This window comes from Annulohypoxylon maeteangense, assembly GCF_022496945.1.
Source record: "Annulohypoxylon maeteangense strain CBS 123835 unplaced genomic scaffold GGS22scaffold_24, whole genome shotgun sequence".
Taxonomy (NCBI): domain Eukaryota; kingdom Fungi; phylum Ascomycota; class Sordariomycetes; order Xylariales; family Hypoxylaceae; genus Annulohypoxylon; species Annulohypoxylon maeteangense.
In genome coordinates, this window is record NW_025953271.1 from 365,661 (window position 1) to 393,630 (window position 27,970).

Here is a 27,970-nt window from a genome sequence, read left to right on the forward strand (position 1 = left end):
AGTGATTCGGCAGCAATTGCTTTAGGGGGAAAATGGAGAAGAATTACATGTACCTACCTAGGTAATACATTGTCATGGTACCTTCTCCTCTCTATTAGCCCTACCATCAACTCGGCGATATGCTTCTCTTCCTTTCCCATCATTACTTACAATACTCTTGATGTCTAAGCGAATATTAAGTTTGGCATCTTTCACATAGCCGAGGATATCAGGCACGTACTGTTTCTATCTCAAATGTTTGCACAATCTTAATCTCCTTAGCTTCGGCATGGCGTTTCCTTAGTCGATGACAAGCTGTCAGATGCGGAGAAGCTTCAAGGTTGTGGGGAATGCGGTCTTAGCACCATGCGGTCGCGGACCTAAATTCTCCACGTTACTTTGACACTCGAGCCTAGTACAAAAGATCCTAGTGGGCTCGTATGGACGATTAATTTTATTTGATATTTGCTATTGTTATTTGATACGTACATAAAAGTATTTAGGGCAATTGAAGGTAAATATTGTTTGTGATAATTATTATATAATCCAGATTGAGACGGCTATACGCTTTACATCTGATTGGCATGATCAGATTCCTTCTCATTTGTGCTTTTTGAATGTTTAATTTGGAATTGACCTATGGCATTGGAGTATTCGCGTGACCCCGCGCTTTTCCGGCATCTTGGGAAGTTGTTGTTGTGAGCCGTCGTGGAGGAATTTGCTGTAAGGCGGTTTTTATTACACCACATAATACACGTGCCGTGAAATGTTTTCCCGGGTTCTTGGCCGTTCTAGAATTACACGTCACGCTCATGAAATTAACGAGATCTTGACCTACCGGATCTATTACCTAGTTTGATATCGTGTATCTACATACCTAAGGCACATACATAGGCAGAGGGAATCAGGGATATGTAGATGTATGCCAAATATTGTTGATCTATTTCCATGTAACAGTCCTATGGATGTAACCACAAAATACAAGCTAGGAGGGAAATGTACCTACACTATACCTACCTGCCTACCTACCTATGAATATACATGTACAGCGCAGAAAAAAAAAAGTTGGGGACCCCGCATACGTAGTAGAATAGATTGGAGAACTAACTCTAAGAAGTAACTTTAACGGGGAACCCCAATATTTGCTTACCAACCTCCTTATTCTCCCCCACTTGCAGCTTATTTTAACATTAGCACTTGTTAAAACTGCCGACCCGGGACCAGCACTTACCATAGTAGAATAGGTACCTACCTACCTAAGGTTCTTAGCTCCCGTCTCTCGTTTTGGTTTTATAATTCAACACTCTACGTATGCCGTGGACTTCTCCAATTCAACTTCAATATTAATTGGACCCCCACCTTGCAAGCCTCTATCAACTACTTACATACCTACCTACCTACCTATATCTATCAGCCATGTCAGCTACGTATTGTACACACAGTATAGTAGTTGGTACAAGGATGAGGATGTCTAGATATGTCGGAGCAATTTAACTTAGGAATCCTATCAACTTATTCCCTGTCGAGTCTCGATGAATAGACCCCGCTTTCGTCGTGACGATGATTCATTCATTGATACAAACTTCTCTCTAGTATCCGCCAACGCCCTGATAATCTCTTAGGTCATTGTTTACCCAGCCAAGTCGACCTAAAACAGGTCACATTATCGAGCTTGCATGTAAGGAGGTTCTAGTCAACTATTCAACTTGGCAATCGGGGACGTGTTTGATCACAAACCCCATACTTTTCTTCCCCGTCTTGGGACGTATCCGCCATGAGCTGTTGTTGTTTTCCAAGATATTTCCAAGATACATACCTTGCTGTTGCTTGATAGCCTTATGCTGCGGCACCTGCATGATAGGCTTATGGCGGCAGAAGTAGCAGCAACACCAACGTACGCAGCACAAAGTACAAAGCACGAATAATGGAGCCTATCAGAGCTAATGCAGATCAGATTCGGTCCTTTTTAGTTTGCGGCGCTCGTGACCGCTAAGTCATTTAGGTATTCTGTCTTATTTTGACGTTCCAAGGCCGTCGTCGAATTCTCGTTCTGCTCGTTTCCTTTTCCTACGCGCTAGTGAGACCCGGCAGTCCGGTGAGAGCGGAAGCCCTGTGTACGCCTTATGTACCGTCCTCTACTAGACGGTGCAGTGCATCTCATCTCCACCAGCTCGTCCTTACTTTAACCGAGGACCGCATATCTTGGCCACTGTTGTGCCGTACGCCGCATGGCTACTTGTCCTACATATGTAACTACGATAATAGGTACCGTACAATACATACGAGCCATTGTACGTACCTACCGGGGTGGCGCGGAAATATGTGGCCAAGTCCCGAAAGTCACTACTAGGTTCCGACCCTGTTCAAAGATCTCCCTCGACCAGGCGCTCACTGACCGTCACCGACCTTTGGGACCCAAGAGAGTGATCTGCTTAGCGACAGGAGATTGACAAGGTCGATATAAGATCGCCCAACTATCATACAACGTACACAGCCTCGCTAGATCAGCTGTTACACCATCCATGGATGTAGAACTTTTCGTACATACCAGCACGAACGCAAGAGCCAAGCTGTGCTTGCAGCTGCAGCACAAGGAGCTTAACAAGTCGTATGAACGAATACTAAGCCTTTTCTGACTTAGCGGTGACGGCGCTAAATTGTCACCATGTCTCTCGTTTATTATTATGTTTGCCTGGACCAAGTGGTTCCATGCAAGTATGTACTTGTGTCCAAGGTACTCGATGCTGTTTATCATCAAGATTAGGAAGGTGAGCAACATTCCAATCTAGACACAATGCGGAGAATCCCTACCATAGCTCGCGCGTAGCTTTGACGTGAAGCGCCTCGGTAGACATGCCGTGCTTCCTCGGAAGCCTATTTATACCACGGTCGATCTTCCGGACCATTCAATCGACTCAGACGAGTGTCTCCTCAGTCCCGTTAGATCCCACTTCGATCACCACGAGTCATCTCGTCGACCCATATCCCCTGGTGGCTTCCCTAACCCCCTTCCACCGAGTTAGAGGCCAGTAGCGAGGAAGTAAACGAAGATGCGCACCAATCTGTTCACGAGTCTTCTAACCCTAATCCCGATGCTGGGTAACTTAGCATTGGGATATGAAGTTCAGGTCAGCGCATTCTTGACTGATAATTATGCAAGAGGAACCAATAACTTACGCTTTGTAGACTCCTCCACTCGACACTGATTGGACTTACTCGGTAGGAACTGATCCTTGGCCGGAGTATCCGCGACCGCAACTACAGCGGTCTCAATGGCAAAGCTTAAACGGAATCTGGAAGTGGAAGACGGCGTCGTACCCAGGCGAAGCCTTACCGGAAAGCCACAGCTTCCAGCAGGACATAATGGTACCGTCGTGCATTGAAAGCGCGCTTTCAGGCGTAATGAAGATGAACCAGACCTATTCGTGGTATTCGACCGGATTCCATGTTCCTCACGGATATGTGCAGAATGGTCACAGGGTCTTGCTGAACTTCGAAGCCGTGGATCATCAGGCGACTGTCTACGTCAACGGAGAGCTCGTCGGGACGCATACGGGCGGGTACTGGCATTTCAACTTCGACATTACAAAATATCTCACATCCAACGGCGAAAACACTCTTCACGTTTTCGTATTCGATCCCACAGATGCCCAAGGTATAATTACCATATTGCTTTTATTAGAGCCTAGCACTAACTGTTGTCCACCATAGGTTATATGAACCCTGTTGGAAAACAGACTCGTACACCTTCGCACATCTTCTACACGCCCTGCACGGGCATCTGGCAGACAGTGAGTTCATATTAATCTATCGACTTACATCAAGAGCGCTTCCTTGGGAACGTGATATTGATACCTACGGAGGAGCCTCTTATACTGATTGTGTTATCCAAGGTTTGGCTCGAGTCGGTCCCCGAATCGCACATCACCCAACTTGACGTTGTCGCAGATATGTCTGGACAAGGTAAACTACCTTAAGTCGTATCCATTTTTATTAATATTAACCTCCTGCTTCTATAGTCAATGTTACCGTTGGGACGTCCTGCAAAGGTTCTGACCCTGTTGTCATCTCCGTAATCGACAGCGACGGCAAGGTTGTGGGTTCTGGTAAGGGCATCGCGAACCAGGCGTTTGATTTCGTCGTAAAATCACCAGACCTATGGTCCCCGGATTCGCCAACGCTGTACGCACAGTCCTCCACTATGATTCTATAGATCAAAACTAATAGTTCGTATAGCTATAACCTTACCGTCAAATTAGGAGACGATATTGTGAATTCTTATACAGGATTTCGAACATTCTCTATTGGTGAGGTGGAAGGTGTGAAGCGTCCGCTGATTAACGGTGAATTTATCTTCCAATTCGGCACACTCGACCAGGGTTTCTGGCCTGATGGCATTTACACCCCACCTAACCGGGAGGCTATGGTCTACGATCTGAAGGTTTTAAAGGATTTAGGGCTCAATATGCTTCGAAAGCACATTAAAGTAGAAAATGCTCTCTTCTACCAGGCCTGCGACCAACTGGGGTTGTTGCTCATTCAGGATATGCCGTCTATGCCTCTGCGAAAGCCTGACGCCGATCAGCAAGCTGACTGGGAACGTCAGCTGGACATTCTCGTCAAGCAACACAGGAATTATCCAAGTATTTATACCTGGGTAAGTAACCATTATGAAATACGAATTGTTTGGAGGCTCACATTAAATAGGTTATTTATAATGAAGGATGGGGTCAAATTTCCGATGACTATTACCCCGAATTCAATATCACCACCCGTGTCAAAGAGTTGGATCCCACAAGATTTGTCGACGCCACGACGGGATGGAATGATCATGGAGCCGGCGATTGGCATGACAACCACCACTACGCAAACCCACAATGTGGAACCCCGTTCTATTCCATTGCTTCTACTCCTTACGACAACCAGCGAATTGCCATCCAAGGCGAGTTTGGTGGGATAGGCCACAACGTTTCCGCGGACCACCTGTGGAAAGTAAAAGATGCTTTCCTTTCGATCAATCAGACTTACGAAATCGACCTAGATCTCGATGCCTACAACTATCGCGGTCATCTCTTGCTGAGCGAGCTGCGCGATCAGATCGAAAGATACGCTTGCTCGGCCGCCGTGTGGACGTAAGCTGATCTTCCCATTTTAATAAAACCATGAGCCGTAGCTAACATTACCAAAGCCAAACTACAGATGTTGAGGGAGAAGTCAATGGGTTCCTCACTTACGATCGCCGAATACAGCGCACTGACAAAAATCAGTGGCGGTCGGATATCGAAGCCCTCTACGACGCAGCTGCAACTAGGGGTGGCAAGGCACCAAAAAGGAGAATGGCCTTGTAAATACGGGTGTATAGGCGCACATATATGTTACACAGTCATAATTTCTTGCGTATTCTTTAATGAAATGATGGATATAAATCCGAGAGAAGAGCAATCTCTTAATCTGTCATATTTTCTGCATATGTTTCTCTTATATGGTAACCATTGACTGCAAGATTAAAGGACCATGCCAACGCTTTTAACCACGGACCAGTATTAGATACGAACTTTTACCATTTATGTTATCCCCAGGACACCGAGCGAGAGAGGCATTGGACCTGAGCTAGTAATGATTGTTACCTACACAATCCACCATGCTAGGTAAAGCAGGATTATCACAAACATTGTTGTAACAATGAATCACCAAGAAATTAAATTAAATTAGACGCCCCTCCCCCCCGGTGTCTACGGTGTTCTACAGTCAGGGACTATGACCCCAAAGTAGAATTTTTTATGACTCGAAATACTTCGTATCTTGGGGTTATACATGACCACTATTTGCTGCCTAGTACCTAAACCAAAAACAGATCTGTTTTGTCATCAGGGTCGTCATCCGTGTTGTGTGCCTACTTAACCTAATAGGTACCTACTACCTATAAATATATGTTAAAAGAATAAGGATTGCGGCAAGTTTCCGCTGAAAAAACAAGGGAAATGGGATTATCTACCTAGGTAGGCGCCTACATACGTTGGTTAGTAGAAGATTAGACGGATTGCAGTCGTCTTATACAGCAAAACATGGTAAAAATGATAAAACATCACCTATTAACTTGAAACATGCCCCTACTACGCCCATACATTCTCGATATATGCCGTGATTCGACTTCAAATTATGAAGAGCGGGAGTAATGGGAGTAATTTATAATTGATCGGACCAATTTTCTAGAAGGTCTTTGTACTCTGAAATATACGGCGGTGGCCAATATGCTTCCCTGGATGTCAAATCCGGTTGTTGTTGCGCCCAGTCGAGTGCTATGCGAGTTACCAATTCGCCTTTACCCCTGGAAGTAAGTATACTCCAAAAGGAAAATACCTGGTATCGTTCGAATGGTCGTGCACCAGGGAGCTGCGAAAATAGCCACATCGATTCCAACTTTTCCAATTCTTTCTCTGCCTCCTCGTATATTTCGTCTCGGAGGGCTCGCGCCTGTAATGCCCTAGCCTCGTCCCCGAAGACTATAGCAAGCTCTTGAACATACTCTATTGCATTGTCCAGTGATTCGACGGTACAAAGTTCACCGTAGCCGCTAAAGTGGCACACTTTATTACGGATATTAGTAATGTAGCGTATGATGAACCAAAGTTGATCACTCGAGTACCATCTTCCTGCAATACTTTTGTGGAATCCCCATTTCCCGAAATACGCATGTCTCATCTCACTCAAGCCGAACCTTACTTCGTGTGGCCCGTCATATTCCACATTCAAATCGGGAATATACTTCTTAGACCCCTCATAAAATATCTCTTGGGCGAGGCGTAAAGATCGGCTTAAGAAATTATAGACAGCTTCACTCCGGATTGGTGCATAAGAGAGGCGGGATTCGACATCTCGCTTTAGCTCGGACTTCTCTGAAATCAGCTCTTGGATGGACTTCTCGACGGGATCCTCGACAGGCTCCTCGGCAGGCTCCTCAGCAGGCTTGTCTTCGGGTTCTTCTGTAGGCTCGTCTTCATCTATCATGTCTAACCCAGGAGTACCCGATTTTTGATATTTTGAGTACGAATAGTACGAATAGTACCGATCGAGGCGTTCGACGTTTCTTCTCCACGACGAATCCGTTTGGTGCATAAAATGCGGCTTTTCATCTTTAATATTGATGACATGTCGCAATTTCCCATCTTGGTACTTATATCTTTTTGATCCAACAATCACAAACTCTTGCTTGTCTGGACTTTTAGTTTCCTGAGATTGCTGCAGACATCGATTACGTGACGCCTTTGTAGAAGAAAGGTAATGTTTCTCGGCGATAGATTGCTGTGATAGGGGCGGCGAAGGGCTGATCGTGGGTAAGGCAAGTCTGTTCCTCTCTAGCTTAAACCTGGCAATCTCTCTCTGGAGCTCATTGTTACGTTCCGTAAGTTTATGTACTTGGTCTTTTGCAAGTTCAAGCTCATGCGAAACCGACGCAATTAACTTCGTCATCTTGGTACTGGAGTGTGTTAGAATAACGTTTAACGGGATCGGAAGTCGACGGCTTTTGATAGGAAGCCTTTGTCGCCATATCAAACCGCAATATGGGAAGAAAATAAGGAAATAGAATAAACTTGCCAGGTCTAAATGTGGTCATAGCTGAGAAGCAATAGGAGCTCTAAATAGTCAAATAAATAGTCTGACTTTGTAAAAATTACCTTGAACAAATCTATTGTACCTACTTGGGTAAAAAGCATTGTCCTTATTGTTATCATAGTCACTGTACAAAGAGACTATTGCCTCCTACAGTGCTGTCAGACAATCACAAGCAAGGTGTATTGATATTATATGAACTTTTAATACTGTGAATTTAGTTTACTAACAATTCCTCCCCGTGCTTTCGAGGGATAGCGTCTAGGGAAGTCACGAGACAGTGCCAGTATTAGGTTCTTTGGGATATCAATATTTCTTTCAAGGCATGACTGTGTTCTTATAGACCATACCTTAAACAATTAACTACCTCAATATGGTCGATTGGGTCGATTTAAATCCAGGGGTTTAGAGGAAATAGTCGTTACGTAAAGCATCTAAGTTCAAACCGTATCTAACTTCTATCAATTGGTTTACCGGTAGTTACATGTAGATATGGCGTCGGTAAACGCGCAGATTTGCCTTCATCCAAGCCTACCTAGTATTCAACTAGCCACAGCCCCTTTGTAACCGTTAAAGGCGTGGCGATCTGACTCTTCATTAAGAATGAAGGGGAGTTCATCCTGAGCATAGCTCTCGGCCCAGCTCTTTTCCACAGGTTTCCACCCCAGCCCGCGCAGGCGCACAGCGCGACTACGACTATTAAGACCAATGACAGGAGCCGTATAACTCCCGAATAAGTCGTCATAGTTCTCGGGCGGGATTGTCTGCGGTTCCGGGTTCGAGATATGCCCGGCCTTGTGGAGCTCTGCACCGATGAGCGCCGCAACGTCCTTCCAGCTTGGTTCCTTGTCGCCTGTAGTCTCGGTAAAGTAGTACGGGTTTTCCAGAATATCCGGACTTCCCGCTGGCGTAGATTCCAGATGATGTAGTAGCACCATGTACGCCCTCGCTAAATCGAGTACATGAATATTGCTCTCAACAGCGAGGCCGGCGCCTATATATCCTGCATAACCATGTTTAATAGCATACCGAGTGAGAGTTGGGATCTGGATCGTGAGTCGTCCATGATTCGGATTGAAACCATATATGAGCGGCGGGATAATGATTGCGATCTTGGCCTTCCCTGAAAACCGCTCCCGAGATCTGACAATGGCAAGGTCGATCTGACGATGTGGCGCATTGTCCGGAACAGAGTCTACCTCTGATATCATGCTATCGTGATAAATCTTGTCAGATTTGTAACTCCCTTTCGCGCCATCGCCTAGTACAGACGTTCCAGAGGTGTGTATGAAGATCGTGCTGAGTCCTTTTTCATGTCGCTGCTGGACAGCATCTAGTATTGCATCCACGCTTGGAAGATGGTCGGCGGTAGCTGTGTGGATGATTATATCATGAGATACGGCATGGTCCGTGATCAAATTCTTATCATTTAGGTCTCCCAGAACCGCGTCAGTAGCCCCTGAAGCCTTGATCTGATCCGCGTGGGCTTGCCTCCTGACGTAACCTGTGACAACGTAATTCTCCTTGACTAACAGGTCTAGTACGTTCCAACCAATGAAGCCAGGTCCAACAATAAAAGCCTTCTTCCCTGAAGTCATTTTAAGTGACGAAGTTGTGATTGTATGTTACGTTGAAATTCTTGATCTTAAATCTTGATCTGGATGGTACTTCTCTGTCTAGGAGTACCTGATTAGCATGACATACGTAGGTAATATGGCCACCTGAGGATACTATTAGATGTATTATAGCGGGATTTAAATTCCCCGAGCGTCGACGTGTATTGCAGGTTACATCACAATTGTCTTGTTTGAGTTGATTTGATTGGACCGTGCTCCAAAAAGGGGGAGCGTTTGAAATACTTAGGTGCTACGGTCCGGACCTTGATTTGTAATCCCTTAATATATACGTACCTAGGTAGGTAGAGACTAGTAAGGCATGTACGACGGATCGGTACGCATTTTGATTTGACCAATTACAAACTCTTATCTTACCTGTAGGCAGTTCAATGTTTCTTTTTCTCATACTAGGTACCTGTGCCTATGTACCTACTGCTAACTTACGCTTGTGAGCTGAACATATATACATACCTTGGGTATATAGGTACCTAGGTAAAGACGAAAGTTGAACTTCATTCAATTTCGTTCCTTAGAAATCAATTCGACTGTTGTGCTACTTATTGCGAGGTTCACGTAAAAGATCATGATTCAGGAGTGTAGAAATTTACTTGGTAACTTGTAAGTACCTATTCTTAAATTATTTCTTAATATTTCGCCGTTTCAGCCGCAATTTCTAACTGAGCTTCTCATTGGACGTACTATCATGGATAGCTCCCGTCTAAGACTAGCCTAGGTCCTAGGCTGCTAGCTCTCTAGGTACCTTGATCAGGGGCAAAGGACCGTGCATGGAGGCGGCGAAATTACGCTAAAAAGAAATAATGATAATATCTTTCCTCTTGTTCTGCTGAACTTGTCTGATTTGATCTTCTTCCTAACGTAAATCCTTCCTTTCGTGGTTGCCCTAATAGATAAAGGCTGCTGTCCATTCGTTCATTCTACCATCCCGTGTTTTTTGGTTGGTGTAATACATTGTCGATCGCCTTCATAACCAAATCCATCTCATCATGCTCGCCAACAGCTTGAAAGCCTCAACGGCTATTTTGGTCACTCTTCTCGCAGGGCAAGCCGTAGCTAGGACAGATCTGTCAGGCTGTGTTTCGTCTAAAACTATTGCGTATGGCGGCGCGAGCCTTATCTGGTACGTCCCGGATACCGGGGAGATCTGCGCTTTTCTCGACTGTGGTGGCGGCCGTGCGCCACCTAAGACGACTGTCCCGGGTTGTGCCGCCTACTCGGGTACTGCATCCTACTCGCCTAGCTACTTACCGAATTTTGGCGCTGCCGCAACCGTTTCCGCAACCGCCAGCTCAACCGCGACCTCCTCGGCAGGGTCTTCTTCTGCGGCCACTTCTACGCCTACCTCTGACATAGCAGACTCTTCGTCATCTGTTAATACCATCACACCAGCACCGACTACGACATCCCTGGAAACGAGTGCTACCGGTAGCGCCGGCTCGAATGGCGAATCATCTTCCTCAGCTGGGAACTCTCAGGGAGCCGCATCTACTAGTGTGTCACAGGGTGCGGCCGCCATGTCGACGGGTGTTGTGAAGAGTGCTATGGGTATGGCAGTCGGTATTGTGGCGGGCGTGGCTATGTTGTGAGTGGATGATCCTGATAAAGGTAATCGTCATTGAATTCTATAAGTATGGAAGCCAGGAATATTGTTAAGTTGTTACTGTTTACGGTAGTTATTAATGAAGGGATAATCGTAATAAATCCGCCTTTTCAACAAATCGAGTTTAATCAAATGGTAATAGACATGATGATCAAATTCATGGGAGAAAAGGAAAAGGGGAGTGTAAGATAATGGAAACGTGCAGCGACTAGTAATGCTTATGGAGCTTAGCTGCCATTATATTGACTTCAATTCTAGCAGGAGAGGAGTGTGTATTTCTAAAGCGACGAGATATCGTTACTCGTGTGAGGGTGGTGTGTGCTGGAAGAAAGCCTGGGCTCGTGTGCTATGTCGTCGATGCATTCAAAGCTTGGACCACATCACTACTGTTAGGCAACCAAGGCAATCCACAGCCTTAGACATATATTATCAAATTGTAAGAGATTCTGTCACCGGAATAGGATGGCTTGGTCAACTGGAAACACTACTTGACCATCAAAACGCTGACATTATAACAGGCACCACTAAATCATCGCGTAGCTAAACTAGAGAGTAAGGGGTTCGAATCCGGCGCACCCCAAATTTAATTGCCAATATCTTGCCACTGTGAATGAGGGTTAGGAGCTAATAATGTCTGTATTCTAAGTAGGGAACTGAGGAATCAATAGATAACTAGAAGTGAGTACCCTCCTGCAGACTGACCGAGCCATCCTATTCCAGAACCTCCCCCCTTCCCATCTTTTTGACTTTCATATCTTTTACATCCTTGTACTTGGTATGATTGAATATGCTATTAGATACCGACTTCCCCCCTTTTATTTCTATTCAATACTACGCAGTTATTACCTACTAGGTAGGTACCTAGATAAGCTGTCTGAGTAGGTAATATTAGTAAATTTGTGGATTTGATGTTCGGTACCTCGACATCTTCATCTGCCAACTTATTTCAAGCGCCAAGAATAGACACTATTAATATAAACTTCGAGGCTTGATTATCAAATGAACTTAAGCTTCACGATCAGAATTATTCCCTCTCGTCTTGCCATTCACTTGGATGGTCCTGTGTACACGGCCCCTTTGATGCTGATATATACTAGGTATATATATAGGTATTTAACTGTTTGTTTTCATACCCGCATCGAGACAAAGGCTTTTGCATCGATACGCTAAAATAGAACATATAAACATAAGATATGTACACAACTCCCCTGATAAACCCGAATTTTGCGATATAAAAAAGAATCAGTCTAATGCCATCCACATGGCCCCAATGGAAATAGTACCAAGCACAAGTGCAGTAACTATCCCCGCGCCGGCTCTATCCCCCACCGTAATGGGGGCGGCCTCGGGTAGACTCGGGGAGTTGGATCCGGCATTCGGGTCGCCTATACTCGTACCACCTGTTGAGTTCGTCACGGGAACCTTCGCATCATTCACTAGCAAGCTCGACAGCGCGCCTAGAACGTTCATTTGCTGACCTGCACCGGTCTTGCCATCGTATACGCCCGTGGTCCAGTGGAAGCCGCACTGTCGGCCATTGGCACCGCCCGTGCACTGTTTGACGGCCATCTCGGCGCTCGAGCGTAGAAGCTTCGTGATGCGGTCCTTGGTAAAGGGGGCTACTTGCGTGGAGACGGCGAGCCACCGGTGCACGTACCCCTTGAAACTCAGCATGTCGGTCGAGCACACGCCAGCTTCACAGGAAGGCTCGTAGAGGGTGCCGTTCACGAAGAAGATACGTTCCATGCCGTCAAGGAGTCCGGTGATTCGGTCTTCCCATTCTTTGCTTTGGTTTGTCTTCATTTGGGTCGAATCGTTAGTGTTTCTATTTACCCTTATTTGCGACACAGGGTGGGATTGGGGTGAGGACTTACGTAGTCGTACATGTACGCGGCGCCCGATAGTAGGATAGCGGCATTATAAGAGTATTGCTGGCGGTTGATGTCTGTACAGTTATAAGGTACGTGGCCACCGTCGAATACGTTCCAGTCCTTGTCGATATAATGAACGCCCATGATCCAATCAAACGTTTTGGTTGCCCAGTTCGCGTACGTCTCATTTCTCGTATATCGGGCCAGGCGAGCTCCTATATTGAAGAAACACCCGTTTGCGATAGCTGTTTGCCCCAGTCAGCGACATCATGCCCCGGCGTTCTTCAATTCCACCCCTTAATCCCTCCTTTTCCCATCTTGATACCGAAAAGGGGAGGTCCTCACTGTTTTTATAATCGTAACCCTTGTTAGTCGAAAATATCTGCCACCTCAGTCCGCCACCGCATTCGTCGTCGTGATGATCCGGAGCAGCCTGCTCATTCCATACGCCCTGGGCTAGCGCGAGCCACTGCGGTTCACCGGCCGGGGCGTCGCGGAAGTTGACCTCGGCCGCTAGCATCGCCGACATTCCCCAAAACGATTGGTCATCGTTTCCAAGCGATAGAGTCCAGTTGCTCGGCGCGTAATCCCGGTTCTCGCCTACCTGGAACTGCATCGCGTTGAATGTGACATCGTTGTACGTTTCGTCACCCGTGTAGTGCCAGTAGTCTATCATCGTACCCCATAGCGCGCCACCTTGCCACCTTGTCATAGGAGCTGCCGTTAGTGAATCGCTTTCCTTCTTTTGTTGGATCGGGACGATGGTAGGGAAAGAGGCGCAAACCAGTAGTAGTCTCCATCCGGTGGTGGCCCCGGCAAGATACCCGGTACGTGACCGGACTCATTGCCGTGATAGTATGTCATCAAGTCGTACGCGACCTGTTTCGCTGCGGCTTTGATAGAATCTAAGGGAGTTTAAGTTCGGGAACCTCTTGTGGCTTTTAATCTAAGGCACTGAGAACTGAAAACCACGTACCTGGAGAATCCAGATCAACCTCGAGCGCCCCGAGAACGACTGCCGGCGCGAGCCATAGCAGATGGAGCCGCTGAGTAGCGGGCAGCATATTTGCGACTTAGGTCGAGCAACTTTGCCAATGAGCTGACCGTCCTACGAAGCCTAGAGATTGGTAAAGTTTAGGACACGGAGTTAAGAAGACAAGTTTCATAATACTTCTAAGTATGTAATAATAAGGCAAATTGACAAATGATGGGTTAGTTGTAAGATATGTACCTCTGTTTCCCATGTCTAACCGCACGTAGGGGTCACTTGGGCATATGTACAAACCATCAGGTCCATTGAAGGATGATGCCAGCCGACAGCCGCAACGAACCAACATGATTGCCAAGCGTTTGAAGACCTAGCATGAGCATCAGTACGGTATGCTAGAGAGATGTTAAGTCCTTTACCACTCATCTGATGTCGGAGCTGGCGGCCTGACCGTGCATTGTCAGCAACCAATAAATAAATCAAAATCCGCCGATCTGCGAGGGATAGCTGCTAACAAACTAGTCTACATATGCGACTGATATTTAGATCTCAATGTTACGTTCGGGATGTTGCAGATCTCGTATGTGACCTGATCCAATGGGGTTGTAGTCCACATTCTCATCTCATCAACAGTTGAGGCTGTGCCATGTCAGCGCGAAAGCTGTTGCCTATTAATATTAAGACGAGCCTTTTTTGACCTTTTCTACCTTTAGAGCCGATTCACAGCGAATGCCTTCTGTATCCAAACTGTCAAATTAGCCGAAACCTCGTAAAATCGCAAAATGAGTTGTTTCATCGATACCAATGAAGGTAGGCATTCGGATGGGGGCTTGACTGCACTGCCTCAAATATTCATTTCCGCTCAAGTTGTTGGTTGTATCTTACCTGCCTACCTATTTGGGGAACCCACCGAGTAAGCCCTAGACCCTGGTAGTTAGTTTTTTTTTTGTCAGGAACTTCGGCGGCACAGCAATATGGAGATGGAGAATAATAAATGCGCCGCGAGACCTTTTGCTTGATCCATGCTACGATCATTTTCAAGCCTTAAGAAGTGAGGTAATAAGAGAAAGACTCAAAGAGTTAGTGTTGGTACCACTACCGCCACCATCCTCACTTTCGTTACGACTTGGCCAGTCGGCATTAAGCCTACCTATCTGGGTAGTATGTAGGACCTAGGTACCTAGGTAATAATTGCTTTTCAAGAACGGCAGCTAAAATGCCGTCTTAATAACCCCGCTCGTCCCCTTGCCTAACCGCGTCCGGATCCTCTTCTGGCAGGTCTGAGCCTAACACTATGGGATCAATCCAACTCCGGGAGAGTCCTCCTCCTGTCTCCTTAGTAGACTTGTGCTGTTCAAGTCGGTATAGGTCTCCAGGCTCATCCATTGGCGCAAAGTCAAAGATACGATAGTCGGCATTGAAGTACCAGTAGCCAGAGACAGCTAGCCGCAAGAAAGCTGAGTGAGAGACGACAACAATAACCTCCTCCGGACGCTCGTACAATTTCTTCAGGGCCGATTGAGCGCGAAGCAGGATGGCTGCCTTGGTGAAGTGATAGTGGCTTGCCGCTGGCGATGTCTTATCCGGAAACACGGGATCTACTTTTGAAAAGTCAACCATGGGAAACTCCTGGATAAGTTTACGAATAGGGCTTCCGGTGTCACACGGCTTGGGCGAGTTTTCTATCGAGATCTGTTAGAATGTGGCTGTGGCTTTGGGGTACAATATTAGAACATGGACCTACCTTGCCAGTCCGCATCGGCTTCTATCCCGACACCTTTCTCTACGAGCCAGTCGACGGATCTCAAAGCAGTCTGTATTGTCCTACGCAAGGGAGAAACTAGTATGAGCTCAGCTTGTTGGGCTAATGGATGCTTTACGAGACTTTGTCGGAGGTCTGCGCATTGTTTATGTCCCTCCTCGGTCAAATTCGGATCTGGGATTTCAAAATTCGCTAGATGAAATCAGAATTAAGGCTTCTAAGTTGATAAAATAGGGTCCTATCATAATTGGCTTACATTCTGCATTATGACGAGCTTGAGCATGACGAACAAGTATAAGGGTTGGAGGCATTTCGAAGGAGAGAATATCTAATTCTAAACAAGGTCTGTACTGAGTCTATTCAAAGTTCTTACCAGGTAGGTAGGTCTCATAAATGAAAAGACGAGTAGAACGATACGGTGATGGGAGCTAGCAACGCTCATTACTCGAAAATATGGAATAAGTTTCTACCTAGTATACTAGGGGGGGAGACAATACAAGAAGATTGAGCAAACTTGAACAAAGACCACAATTGCTTACTGTTGAATGGAAGATGGTTGAATAATTGAAGCCGTTGAAGTTGTTGCTGACCAAAAAACACCGATAGGATAATACCTAGTACCTAGTAGTAGGTAGCGAGTCGCTGCTATTGTATCCATATTATACGTACCTACCTGTAGGTAGTTCTTACCTAGTTCATCCCACTGTGGGGATACGTGACTTTTGCTCTGAGTGAGTACCCACCGCCTAGCGGCCTAGGCAAGTACGACGCTTATGTCTAGAACCTTAAAATTAGGCCTATCATGGATGTTTTTAACGTTGCGAATTTATTACTATCAATAACATCTACGATCTTTACCACATGCTCACATAAACGTTTCATGATTCTTCTTTAAGATCCTCTTGTACTTGCAATATGGCTAACATAGATGACCTTTTCAAGGTTGGTCCGATCCCGCACATTAATCGTATTCCCCCAGCTTTCACTAATTATTACGTACCTAGGCATCTGGCGCCGGTAGCAAGCGCAAGCTAGAACCCCTTCGCGATCCCAGTATGCTTTCTCCTCCCTCTTAGTTCAACCTTCAGGCTCACACCAACTTACATCTGTCATTTCTCAGATGAAATTTACAAGTCTGCCCGTCTAACATCGAACGGGTCTAGCAGTCGTCACGCGAGTGTTGAAGAAATAGTAGACGTGGATGACGACGATACCGAGGCAGGGCCTTCGCTCCCACCTGACGAGGAGGACGAATTTGGAGGTAGCGGACTGACTGCACAGGAGGAAGACGCGCTTGACTATATCGACGCGCTTGATCCTGCTAATGACCAACAACCTATCAAATTCGACAACGCATGGTTACGGAAGACCGCGATCAATTTCGAGAAATGTATAAATAAGAATGCGGAGCTACGCGCTAAATACGAGAACGATCCTGAGAAATTTGCCGATAGCGAGAACCATCTAGACCAGGAGATCAGAAGCTTATCTATATTGTCCGAGCAACCAGAACTTTACACCCTATTCGTGAAGTTGGGTAGCGTCGCGAGCTTAGTTAGTCTATTGGCGCACGAAAACACGGATATCGCAATCGATGCTGTGGAAGTTATCAATGAACTGACGGACGAGGAAGTTGTGGCTGATGAGGAGCAGTGGGACACTCTTGCCGATGCCCTTCTGGAAGATGATCTGTTGGGGTTACTGGTCTCGAATTTCGAGAGGTTTGATGAGAAGGAAGAGTCCGACCAGAAGGGTGTCTATTATGCTCTAGGTATAATAGAGAACCTATGCAGCGGTAGGACGGCGACAAAAGAGAAATTTGCGGAGAACGACAAGTTGCTTAAGTGGTTGTTACGACGGGTACAAGCTAAGGAGACCAAGTTCAGTCAAAATAAGCAGTACGTGGCCGAGATTCTCGCAATCCTGATGCAGGACTCTCCCCAAACCCGAAGGAGGCTAGCTGGCTTAGACGCTATGGAGATTCTTCTCCAACTCTCGTCAGCCTATCGAAGACGTGACCCTGAAAAGGGGGGGTACGAAGAGGAATACATGGAGAACTTGTTCGAAGCTTTGACATCTCTTGCAGACGAACCGGAAGGCAAAACCAAATTTGTGGAGGCCGACGGCCCTGAGCTATGCTTGTTGATGCTGAAGGATGGGAACAAGAGTAAGGCCTCTGCATTACGACTCCTCACTCACGCCGTAGGGGGTTCCGGCGCAGCAGGAGTTGAGGTGTGTCAGAAAGTCGTTAAGGATGGCGGACTAAAGGTCCTTTTCACCCTGTTTATGAAGAAGAAGAATGACAGGGCTACTATGGAGCTTCTAATTAGTATATTTGGGTCTTTGTTACGACTATTACCCGCCGACTCGGACGAGCGAATCCGAGCGTTAGCGAAGTTCGTTGAGAAGGATTATGAGAAGACGACGAAGCTAATTAAAATAAGGAGGGACTATGCAACGCGGATGAACGAGGTGGAAGAGGAAATTGAAGAAGAGAAGAGGACTGCAGATCGTGACTGGTTGCAATCTCAAGAAAGCGAGTGGTTTTTACGACGACTCGATGCTGGTTTGTTCTGTCTACAAACGATAGACGTTATACTAGCTTGGCTGATCGCAGAGGACAACGGGGCGAAGAAGACAATTCGCAAACTTCTAGCAGACCACGACGAGACATTCGATGCTATCAGGAACACATTACAAGAACAGATCAAAGGGATCGAAGCCCAGAACCCGGACAAGGATCCATGGGATCTCAAGGAGATGCTTTCAACGCTAGTGAAATTCCTTCAGTAATCTAGACGAGTAGATAGCATAGGTTCTAGCTTCGAGATGAATCAATTGATAAATAATGCGTATCGTACTGGCTTCTTAGCGCGGCATTCCTGGATACCTCAGATGTCTTCTATGAACAGACAAGACAAGCTTCTTGCAGCTAGCGGAACCGAACAACTCCCCTTGTTTTGATGTTTCCTTCAAGACATTTGGCAATTGCAGTACTGGAGACAGTACTAAATAATACGTAATACGATTCGAACCCCTTTGGCACGAATACCTGTCGCGGTATAACATGCCAGTTCTCCCTCTCAATGTATTCCCAGACGTGGGCTATTTCTTTAGGTGGACGACGTATATTTATGCCTTCTCGGGTGGGACTGGCTTTACTTCGAATACGGCATCTAGTAGGTCCACGACAACTTTAGACTGGCTCTTCTTGCCAGCGGCATGGATCTCCTGGATCTTGGCATCGGCCTCCTTGTTAGCCTCGTCTTCGGCTTGCTTGTTGCCTTGGGTATGCTGTAGTTTAATGTATAGCGGTTAGCGCATGTATCTCGAGGGAGATGGTTTTGCTTGAATGCCATATGCTGAACTCGTACCTCGGCCTCGAATTTCTTGAACTCATCGTCTTTCGATTTGCGATAGGCTTCTATCTCTTTCTTGGCCTCGTCTCGTGCCTCTCGTACTCTTTTGGTTCGGACTATGAGGCGATAGGTAAGTAAATAAATCGACGAGCCGCCATTGTAGATTGGCAGAGGTGTGAGACTAACATTCCCGGGCTTTTTGGACTATCTTGGAAGCTTCCCTCTCAGCCTATATACTTGTCAGCTATATCTATTCGCCAAAAATCTCCTGTGCCTAGCCCAAGGCATTGTAGGCTGGGCGATTGCGTACATCGAGTAGGGTCTGGATGCCTGCCGAGTTTTGGGCCGACTGTGTTAGTGAAGCATTGTTAGCTGATTGCATCTACTTATATTAGTACTGTTGACTGTATATTCATACCATCCTGTTATTTTACAGAAGTCTGGCTTATGTATAAATCGATTTAGGCGAAAGGGGAATGATATTGATGGCTGTCAGGTTCGTGACTGGCGTATGATGTCGCAAACAAAGAACAATTGTGATAGGTCGAAGACGTTGTAAGAGGGTTGGTTTTAGTAGGAGATAGGTAGGTACGATACTAGAGCTATCAACCATCACTGACCAAGGTCACAGGCCAGGCAGGGGCTGCGAGCTTACAGCCTACAAGGTTAGTACCAGCAGCCTAAAGCTCCACCTACAGCTAGAGGCCATCGGGCGAGGGAAAAACAACAATGCCGTCCGTGCGCAACCTTTGAACTCAATTGATCGTTATCGATAATGGTAGTGAAAGTGAATCTTATCCGACTAACGTCATTTGGAAACATTCAAGCTTCCATTTTCATTCCTTCTCAATAACCTAACCTACCTAGATCTCAGAAGGGTCAATGCGATAAAAGGGAAGAAGATGTGCAATGGTCTTATAGAGGCTTCATAGGAGAAATATTTCGAGCTGACTCGACAATTTATCTACGCAGCTCAGATAAATTATCTCAAGATGTCTCGCGCCTCGAAGCTCACATTAGCGGGTACCTCCCTTTTTGCCGTAGGTACCGTTATCATGGTGCACTTTCAGCAGAAGATGGAAAAACAGGTATGGCTACCCGCTACTCTCAAGAATTACTTAACGACTAGTTATACAGCTCTGTGCTTATCAAGTATATGTATAGGCCATGCATCAAGGTGTCGTGAGAGATATGGAGCAGCAGCGTATAAAGAAGGAACGTCAACTCGATTTTGAAATGCAGAAAGTTTTGGAGGAGGAATACAAGAAGGGACAAACTGTCCGAGACACTACGGTGGAACTTGAAGCCAAGAAATTGCCAGACCGGTAGCACTAAGCGTGGCGGTTGGCTCATTTCGTCTATGAGCTCTGTACGACAGTATAGTAGAGTCTTAATCGCCACATCCGTCATCTAAGCCTACCTAGTACCTACCTAGGTAGGTAAGCTCTCAATATCTCCGGAACTCCGTATCTTGTCGAAGGCAGCAGGGTCCATTCAAGGTGCGTGACGACTTAATCACTATGTATCTAGTAAGTCAGTCAAGAGACATCCATGATTGGGTTTGTACTATTATTGCGTGGAAATTAAACAGCCCTCTCAGCAATTCATGTTCTATATCAACTGAGAGCTCATTGTCATTGTCTCGAATATCTGATTAAGTCACGTATTTATTTTATTTTATTTATTTATTTATTTATTAAAAAGCCGTTTAAATACACTACGGTTTGAGACTACAAGGCTGGTACTTGCCAAAATTATATCATAAATTCCAATACCGCCTACATACCTAAGGCGTATCTTCCCCTTAGCCTCACACAAACACGCCCCCGTTACCCCGTCATATCATAAATCGTTCATCGCGTCTTATACTTTGGTATCTATGTTTGCCATGTCAATCTGGTCTTTGTACTTGCTCATTACATCATCCGCGACATGCTCGGCGAATACGTCGACGTTAGTCGATGCGAACTTCCTCGCACTTATTTTCTGCTCGAATAAGAGGTCTAATTCCGCAAACGTGCGGCCGGCCGGTTCGGGTATGCGGAAGTAAGTATAGATGAAGCAGAGGAAACAGGAACCCGCCTATGAAGATGTATCGTTAGTGCGCGAATAATTGATACGGCCAGAGACACACTTACCCAGAAAAATCCAGCATAATTACCCCAATCCCAAGCTGAAGGATTCAGCATGTACGGCGTTAAGACGCCGCAAACGATGCCGACAATATTGCTATGACTGTAAGCTTCGTGTGGCCGACATCTGCTAATATCAAAGGAATCTTACTAGAGGATACGTCCGAGCACTACGGTCTTGATCTGTAAACGTCTCGTCGATATTTCCGCAACTAGAGAATAGCAGACAGTTCCGACGGTCAGCTGGTAGCACAGAGCCCACGCCAACATGATGCTGCCTGTCGCGAGCGAAGCAGCATTCCTATCAGGAGCCAAGCCGAGGAAGCCGAGTATCATAAGCATGGCAAAGAGAGAAGCAAGACCATAGAGATATAATGTTCTTCGTCCAATCCCGATGGTGATGAGTATCCAGGCACCAAAGACACCTGCACAGTTGATGGCGTACTGGCCTAGGGCAAACGCATAGGCCTTGTCGCTGGCTAAGCCGGCCTGCTCTAGGAAGTAGGTAGAATAATTGGAAAATGTATTGCCACTTAGGTTCTGGATTGCCCAACACATACACACAATCTATCTCAATTAGCATCAGGGGGAAAGGGATACACAAGGTGAGTTATAGACATACTTCCGTGCGGCGCCTGTCAACCCCCTTAAAGCAGTCGAGATAGCTAGCTCCTTTTGTGATCTAAGCGGTTTAGTTAGCAAACGCGTAGGTCTGGGGCCGTTGTCGGATCACGTAACCTTCTGCTCCAAAGCTGTAGTATGCACCATCATCGCAACCGTCTCGTCCGCATCGAAGTCGGTTTCTCGGTCCATGCTAGTTAGGCGGAGAAGGGAGCGCTTGGCATCGTCGAGTTTCCCTCTCCTCACAAGCCACCAAGGAGACTCCGGTGCAAAGCTGATGCCAATGATAAGGGGCAGTGGCCACATCCACTGGAGCGCGTACGGCTATCGAATTCCATTAGCGGCTATTCCAAAAGAAAAGAAATCGCGTGGAGGGCCTACTATGCGGTATGCCCATTCGTCTGTGCGCCATAGGTTGCCCATGATGACACCGATCCCGATCATCTGGCCTACGCCCCAGCAGAAGTTGATATAAGTCGTCAGATAGCCACGCAGAGCCACAGGGCAGACTTCGGAAGCATAGGTGATAGTTAGGGTCTGGAAGACACCCCAGGGAATACCGCACAAGATCTCGGCGACCTGCAGGTGTACGACGGTCTGGGCCGTGAAGAAGATAGTGGTGAAGCCCGCGATGAGCACGAGACAACCAATTACCGTGTATCGATAACCGAACCGCTCGGAGACCCAACCGTTAAGTAGCAAGCCGATGATTTCGCCCTGCAAGACATAAGGTTAGGACAATTGGCTAGGTACCTATGCATACATAAAGGGGGTTAAGGGGATGTGATGTCGCCGCAACCACAGTGGTTAGATTACAGAGACGGGCAGGGAAAGGACAGCCCAGCACTATAATAAGTAGACGAACAGTGTTCTCGGATGACAGGTAGAAGAAAGAAAGATGGGCAGTTTTAACTTCAAGTACAAACATAAGCGCATGCGATTTAACTCACCACTACCGCACCATTACTCAGCCCAGCCTGCCACGCTGCCGGGATTTGATAAGTGACCGTGCCGTCGGGCTTGGTCGTTGCGACGCCGTACTTCTGGTTGAATTGCGGGAAAGCGTAGAAATTGTTGACCAAGGAGATGTCGAACCCTTCCATGATGATACAGGTAGAGATCAGGACACTCCATGCGATAGCCTTAGGATACAGCTTGATGCCTTGCAACAAAGTCATCTTGTGTTCCTTCTCGGTCGCGAGCCTCGCATTCCGGATCACGTCGGCCATGGTCTGGGCCTCTCTCAGAGACACCGCCGGAGCCGATCCGGTTGAGATGGCGTCGTCGCTGATTTTTTTCTCCGTTTCTGAAGCCATGTCTGTGGCTGTAACCTATCGGTTGTCGGTATAACGGATTCGAAAATGAGCCAAAGTTATGCTCTAACTTCTGAGGAGTCAGGACGACATGAATTGTATCGATGTCGACGAGGAAGACTTATCAGGTCTTTTATCTTCGAAAATCAACAGGAATATTCTAGTGTTCTAGCCAATCTATTCGGAGAACTAAGCCGCTAGTTAGACCGAGGCACGCTAGCTATACTCCGTAAACGGTTTAGCTTCGTTGGATTTGTCCTTTCAGAGAGTCTCCAAACGTCACTTCCCGTCTCCATCTGTGGAGAGAGAGTTGCGGGGAAGAGCCACTCAGAAGTCTTAGATCCTGGAATACTCATCTAAGATCCTGGACATCCTTGAACTTTGCACTCTTTTCGCTCTTTTCACAGCTAAGGAGTATCCATTCGACCACACTGCTTTGGCATAATGGTCAGCTCTTACCCTTACTACTGCCTACTACTGCGGAGAGACGAAGCCGACCCCGTGGGGCATAGTCCAAGCTCATCATTCGGAGTACCGTCCAATGAAGACGCGCCCATATGGCCAATCGACCTGGGATTTGGTGTCCCGTGAACCCGTTTACGCTATTTTAGATCTTCCCCCTCGTCTCTCCAGCTTTCTCCAAGTCGGCGGTTTTAACCATATTTAATAGACGACAATCTCAAGATTGGGGTTCTTCTGATCTATACGGTCATATCTAGCGAAGTATTACAAGCTTAGCTACTCGCAAGAGCCGACGACGTTGCGAATGCCCTCACCAGAGCAGCCCGAGTTGCTCGCTACACCTTGGTACAGTCTTTCTTCCGCTTCCCCTCATACCAAGAAGCATAGTCGCTGCATGTCGAGGGGATTGAACACTCATCCCAATATTTGGATTCGGATCTTAGAATAATCGGGTAGATCTGTCGCTGACGTCGATTTCGTGGAAAATAGCGTTACATGCCGTGAACATCATTTGAAATGTAAGTCGCTTCGAATAACTTGCTATTTCTTGGTATGAACAATTCGTTAATTCGCTGAGCTGAGCGAGTAGGCGATCGTGAGGTTCCTAGATGCGGCCGCTGTGTTCGCGCGGGTCGCGAGTGCAAACTAGGCTTCAAATTCAAACCTAGCAAAGGTTAGTGAGATCATCAACATATCTTATTATTTTGAACCGTGTTCTAATATTACATTGCAGATACCTTTAGTATAGATCAAAGATGGCCTAGGCCGCCAAGACAGTGTAAATACAGCCATGGAAAGGTATATTTGGAGAAGCTCATGTTGACTAAGTGTATTAGTAATTTATGTCGACGAGACTCAGAGTCTGACTACAGGAAGTCCTATAGAGGAAAACACATCCCAATATGAGTTTCGCTTAGATAACACTGATATAAGAGGTATGGAGTCAACCTCTTCCACTACGACGACATTGACGACGGCATCAACGACGACGCTTCCAGCGATAACCAGTCTGAGAGAGTACACGGAGACAGGAAAGCACCTAAGGGTTCATGACTTCTTTTTAAATGAAAACACATCTCCAACCGAGCATTACCCTTATAAAGAAAGTGTAGGAGCAAGATCTGCGGCCACCGGACCATACAATGTACAGACGCTATTAGCAGGGCATGACGTCCGGATACCGCCTCTCAGGAACATCATAACGTCAACCCTCCGAACGTCGTCGGCATTGCCACTCAAGGACCGGACAGAGGCACTACTTTTCCGGCACTACATCCAGAAGCTGGCTATTTGTGTAAGCAAAAATGAGATGCGTGATGACGAACCTCGAAAGACAAAGATCTGACTGGAATAGCTGGACTTGTGCGACCCACACCGGCATTTCGAACTTGTTGTCCCGGAACGTGCTGCAGAGTCTCACACGCTTCTGAACGCGATATTCGCCATAGCTGCGAGACATCTAAGCCATACGACGGATTTCGACCCTCTTGCCTCAAATAGGTACCATGACGAGTGCTTAAGATATCTTATTCCCATGTTGAATCATGCCTCGACGGTGTCGGATGAGAATTTATTTGCGGCGACGATCATCCTGCGTATGCTCGAGGAGATGGATGGTGAGCAAATATAATTCAGAAGACAGCCTAAGAGCCCTTTGCTGATTTTTATCCTAGTTCCAACAACAGGACAGGATACATATAGCCATCTACTCGGTATCCATGCCTTCGTCAATGTTGGAGATCATTATATGGTGCCAGGCAGTTTAAGCGCGGCATCATTCTGGGTAGGGCTACGGCAAGAGATTTATATCGCTGTAATAACGCAACAGCCTGTCAAACTTTCTTTAAATCACTTCATGGTGGACCGATCGTTCGAGCCAGCTGACGATTACACGTGGTCAAATCGTGCGATCGTTCTCATTGCGGACGTCCTCAACTTCTGCTTCGGCGAAAATTCCTTTACGGTTGGTGAATGGAACGCGCTAGATGAGGCATGCCAAAAGTGGTCTGCCACTCGACCCCCTTCCTTCAACCCGTTTTTCTACCGGGAGCGTGCGGCTTCTATGGCTTTTCCCGAAGTGTGGCACGGTTCAAGTTGTCATGGTAAATAGCGCGACCTTTTCTGGGATTACCATTGCAGTTTCTAAGTCTGATCACACCTACCTAGTCATCGGAATCCAGCATCATATTCTCGCCCAACTATTCTTGACGCAATTCGACCCATCGATCCCCAAAGTGGGTACAAATCGACGGGCGGCAGTGAAGCGAATGACCGTGAGTGCGCATTACCACCGGATGTCATCGAATATCTAATCCTCACCAAAGTATAGCATCGTATAGAGAACCTTATGAGAGAGCTTTGTGGTATCGGAGTCTGTAATAAGTGGACACCGCCGGGCATGTTCACAGCTTGTATGGGCATAGCTATGTGTGAGAAGCGTCCTAAGCGAAGAATAATGCACCGAATACTTTAAGCTAACCCTAACATAGTTGGTGACCAATTTGGCGAACGACCGGACCAGGAGGCTTTAATCGACTTACTAAAAATGACCGAGGGGGATCACGCTCGTCCAACTGCAGCAATACAGCAGCAGCTAATGAAAGCATGGGGTTGGATACCAGAGGGAGATGAGTAGATATACGTAAAATCTGATTGGTGATTTATCAGATCACAATGTCGGATCCAAGGGGTCCAAGCTGTCCGAACGCCAATGAGTGGGAGGATCAGATCCGGGGCAAACAAGCAGGTAACCGCAAATATCGCTTCAGACTACCTAACTAGCAGTGCTCGACCGGGTCTAAATGCTACTTTTATTCAATGTGGGGGAAAACCTGGTATATTCCGAACTGCAATACCGAATGATTTCAGGATGACGTTTCGACGCCCAAAAATATATCGGGTTCTTACATGTGGACGCCTCTGGACGCCTCTGGACGCCAAACAACAATCCAATGAGATATGATATGTTTCACATCGAGGATCGGACGGTATTGCCTCTTTTGACAAGAAATGGCAGTCAATCCCGCACGTTCCGCATATTTTGTTGATTCTACTCCGCATAGATGCAGGGACGGCGTACCTGGCGCTCTTGCGGGGGATTGGCGTATACGCTAGTTGGCTAGACACAGCCCGACTCGGCGATTTTCACCTTGTTCGACTTCGGACTTACATTAACTCATCGTGGAGACTCAAGCTCCAGTATACGAATTACACGATGCCTCGAGTATATATCATAGAGAAGATGACGACGTTCCGAGATCAATTTTTTGTTAATCAGACTCAAGAAATCTATCCTCTTCAAATATATCCTTCAAAACAAGAACCCCTTTATTTATTTCTCCCATAACCAGTAGGCATCACAATGGCACCGGGAATCTTAGTTGATGACACCACAAGCCGAAACGGACTTGAGCTCGAGGAGACTTCCGACCACATCGACGCAGTCAATGTGTTGAAAGGGAAATCACAGTACGACGCCAAGTCGAAATTCGACGAGGAAAAGGACAAGACACAGTTCAGACAGTACGAAGAAGCATGCGACCGGGTAAAGAACTTCTACCGAGAGCAGCATGAGAAGCAGACTGTAGCGTATAACCTCAAGGCGCGCAACGACTTCAAGACGCGGAAGCGGGAGGAGATGACCGTCTGGGAGGCTATCGAGAAGCTCAACACGCTGATTGACGAGTCCGACCCGGATACCAGCCTCTCGCAGATCCAGCACCTGCTCCAGTCCGCCGAGGCCATCCGCCGCGACGGCAAGCCCCGCTGGATGCAGCTTACAGGCTTGATCCACGATCTCGGCAAGCTTCTCTACTTCTACGGCTCCCAGGGCCAATGGGACGTCGTCGGCGACACCTTCCCTGTGGGCTGCGCCTTCGACAAGCGCATCATCTATCCGGATACCTTCAAGAACAACCCCGACTCCAAGGACCCCATTTACAACACCAAGTTTGGCATCTACTCCCCCGGATGCGGGATGGATAACGTGATGCTGTCGTGGGGTCACGACGAGTACCTGTACCATGTCGTCAAGGACCAGTCAACCTTACCTCCCGAGTCGCTCGCCATGATCCGCTACCACTCATTCTACCCCTGGCACAAGGAGAACGCATACCGTGAGCTGATGGACGAGCACGATGAGGATATGCTCAAGGCAGTGCGCGCGTTCAACCCGTATGACCTATACAGCAAGAGCGACGGCATCCCAGATGCCGAGGAGTTGAAGCCGTACTACCTAGAGTTGATCGACGAGTTCTTCCCTCAGAGGGTTGTCAAGTGGTAAAATTTTACCTATCAGGATATATTCGGCGTGAATGACTGGATGTATTTTTTTCTTTATGTTAAGTCGGGCTAGCGTTTTTTTTTCATGAAATTTTGATATTTTGGGACAGGGTGATGATGGTATGGCGAGCGGAATATATCATTCCCCATGACGACTCTCCGTCCTAGCTGAGGCAGGGTGATCCATATCTGGGATCCGGGATTAACTGGCTTACTATCCCAGTTGGAACAGAGATTGAACTGTAGATTCAAAAATCCGTAAAATTATATCTCACAGACCAAAAAAATACCACTACACTCTTTACGTATTAATGTTCTCGTGTATATTGTGATATCCTATGAAATATAAGAGGCTAC

The 27,970-nt window shown here is 46.7% G+C and overlaps 11 protein-coding genes across 11 annotated transcripts; 6 read left to right on the forward strand and 5 right to left on the reverse strand.

Moving 5' to 3' along the window:
- Positions 1-2,894: 2,894 nt before the first annotated feature.
- GGS22DRAFT_82113 (glycoside hydrolase family 2 protein) lies at positions 2,895-5,341 on the forward strand. Its single transcript, XM_047968189.1, has 8 exons — positions 2,895-3,107; positions 3,166-3,634; positions 3,691-3,770; positions 3,873-3,942; positions 3,999-4,161; positions 4,216-4,636; positions 4,687-5,111; positions 5,168-5,341. Exons 1-8 carry the CDS (start codon positions 3,030-3,032, stop codon positions 5,325-5,327), a joined length of 1,866 nt encoding a protein of 621 aa, XP_047814532.1. The 5' UTR covers positions 2,895-3,029; the 3' UTR covers positions 5,328-5,341.
- Positions 5,342-8,011: 2,670 nt separating this feature from the next.
- On the reverse strand, positions 8,012-9,271 carry GGS22DRAFT_82154 (NAD(P)-binding protein). The gene has a single exon (XM_047968190.1). The coding sequence runs from the start codon at positions 9,186-9,188 to the stop codon at positions 8,133-8,135; it is 1,056 nt and encodes a 351-aa protein (XP_047814533.1). The 5' UTR covers positions 9,189-9,271; the 3' UTR covers positions 8,012-8,132.
- A 711-nt stretch (positions 9,272-9,982) lies between these two features.
- Positions 9,983-10,942, forward strand: GGS22DRAFT_174554 (uncharacterized protein). The gene has a single exon (XM_047963114.1). It carries the CDS (start codon positions 10,211-10,213, stop codon positions 10,808-10,810), a length of 600 nt encoding a protein of 199 aa, XP_047814534.1. The 5' UTR covers positions 9,983-10,210; the 3' UTR covers positions 10,811-10,942.
- Positions 10,943-12,066: 1,124 nt separating this feature from the next.
- On the reverse strand, positions 12,067-13,759 carry GGS22DRAFT_193076 (glycoside hydrolase family 76 protein; the record flags this gene model as incomplete). The annotated part of the gene is made up of 5 exons (XM_047965342.1): positions 12,067-12,621; positions 12,699-12,940; positions 13,041-13,399; positions 13,480-13,600; positions 13,672-13,759. The coding sequence occupies 5 exons, from the start codon at positions 13,757-13,759 to the stop codon at positions 12,067-12,069; spliced, it is 1,365 nt and encodes a 454-aa protein (XP_047814535.1).
- Positions 13,760-14,178: 419 nt separating this feature from the next.
- On the reverse strand, positions 14,179-16,020 carry GGS22DRAFT_174561 (phosphoglycerate mutase-like protein). The gene is made up of 3 exons (XM_047963115.1): positions 15,702-16,020; positions 15,428-15,637; positions 14,179-15,365 (listed from the first exon to the last, which is right to left on the reverse strand). Exons 1-3 carry the CDS (start codon positions 15,754-15,756, stop codon positions 14,908-14,910), a joined length of 723 nt encoding a protein of 240 aa, XP_047814536.1. The 5' UTR covers positions 15,757-16,020; the 3' UTR covers positions 14,179-14,907.
- Positions 16,021-16,277: 257 nt separating this feature from the next.
- On the forward strand, positions 16,278-18,375 carry GGS22DRAFT_82208 (DUF1716-domain-containing protein). The gene is made up of 3 exons (XM_047968191.1): positions 16,278-16,387; positions 16,450-16,498; positions 16,566-18,375. Exons 1-3 carry the CDS (start codon positions 16,361-16,363, stop codon positions 18,236-18,238), a joined length of 1,749 nt encoding a protein of 582 aa, XP_047814537.1. The 5' UTR covers positions 16,278-16,360; the 3' UTR covers positions 18,239-18,375.
- Positions 18,249-19,426, reverse strand: GGS22DRAFT_174566 (vacuolar ATPase). Its single transcript, XM_047963116.1, has 5 exons — positions 19,223-19,426; positions 19,115-19,153; positions 18,991-19,033; positions 18,820-18,920; positions 18,249-18,739 (listed from the first exon to the last, which is right to left on the reverse strand). The coding sequence occupies exons 1-5, from the start codon at positions 19,223-19,225 to the stop codon at positions 18,578-18,580; spliced, it is 348 nt and encodes a 115-aa protein (XP_047814538.1). The 5' UTR covers positions 19,226-19,426; the 3' UTR covers positions 18,249-18,577.
- A 370-nt stretch (positions 19,427-19,796) lies between these two features.
- GGS22DRAFT_193080 (uncharacterized protein) lies at positions 19,797-20,133 on the forward strand (the record flags this gene model as incomplete). Its single annotated transcript, XM_047965343.1, has 2 exons — positions 19,797-19,892; positions 19,969-20,133. 2 exons carry the CDS (start codon positions 19,797-19,799, stop codon positions 20,131-20,133), a joined length of 261 nt encoding a protein of 86 aa, XP_047814539.1.
- A 323-nt stretch (positions 20,134-20,456) lies between these two features.
- GGS22DRAFT_174568 (sugar transporter) lies at positions 20,457-23,025 on the reverse strand. Its single transcript, XM_047963117.1, has 7 exons — positions 22,508-23,025; positions 21,939-22,274; positions 21,675-21,881; positions 21,559-21,618; positions 21,088-21,503; positions 20,943-21,033; positions 20,457-20,886 (listed from the first exon to the last, which is right to left on the reverse strand). Exons 1-7 carry the CDS (start codon positions 22,871-22,873, stop codon positions 20,668-20,670), a joined length of 1,695 nt encoding a protein of 564 aa, XP_047814540.1. The 5' UTR covers positions 22,874-23,025; the 3' UTR covers positions 20,457-20,667.
- A 484-nt stretch (positions 23,026-23,509) lies between these two features.
- GGS22DRAFT_82252 (uncharacterized protein) lies at positions 23,510-26,057 on the forward strand. The gene is made up of 10 exons (XM_047968192.1): positions 23,510-23,677; positions 23,822-23,850; positions 23,922-24,005; positions 24,066-24,110; positions 24,169-24,626; positions 24,687-24,948; positions 25,006-25,434; positions 25,499-25,605; positions 25,662-25,761; positions 25,822-26,057. The coding sequence occupies exons 1-10, from the start codon at positions 23,637-23,639 to the stop codon at positions 25,965-25,967; spliced, it is 1,701 nt and encodes a 566-aa protein (XP_047814541.1). The 5' UTR covers positions 23,510-23,636; the 3' UTR covers positions 25,968-26,057.
- A 437-nt stretch (positions 26,058-26,494) lies between these two features.
- On the forward strand, positions 26,495-27,917 carry GGS22DRAFT_82259 (DUF706-domain-containing protein). Its single transcript, XM_047968193.1, has one exon. The coding sequence runs from the start codon at positions 26,694-26,696 to the stop codon at positions 27,612-27,614; it is 921 nt and encodes a 306-aa protein (XP_047814542.1). The 5' UTR covers positions 26,495-26,693; the 3' UTR covers positions 27,615-27,917.
- The last annotated feature ends 53 nt before the right edge of the window (positions 27,918-27,970 follow it).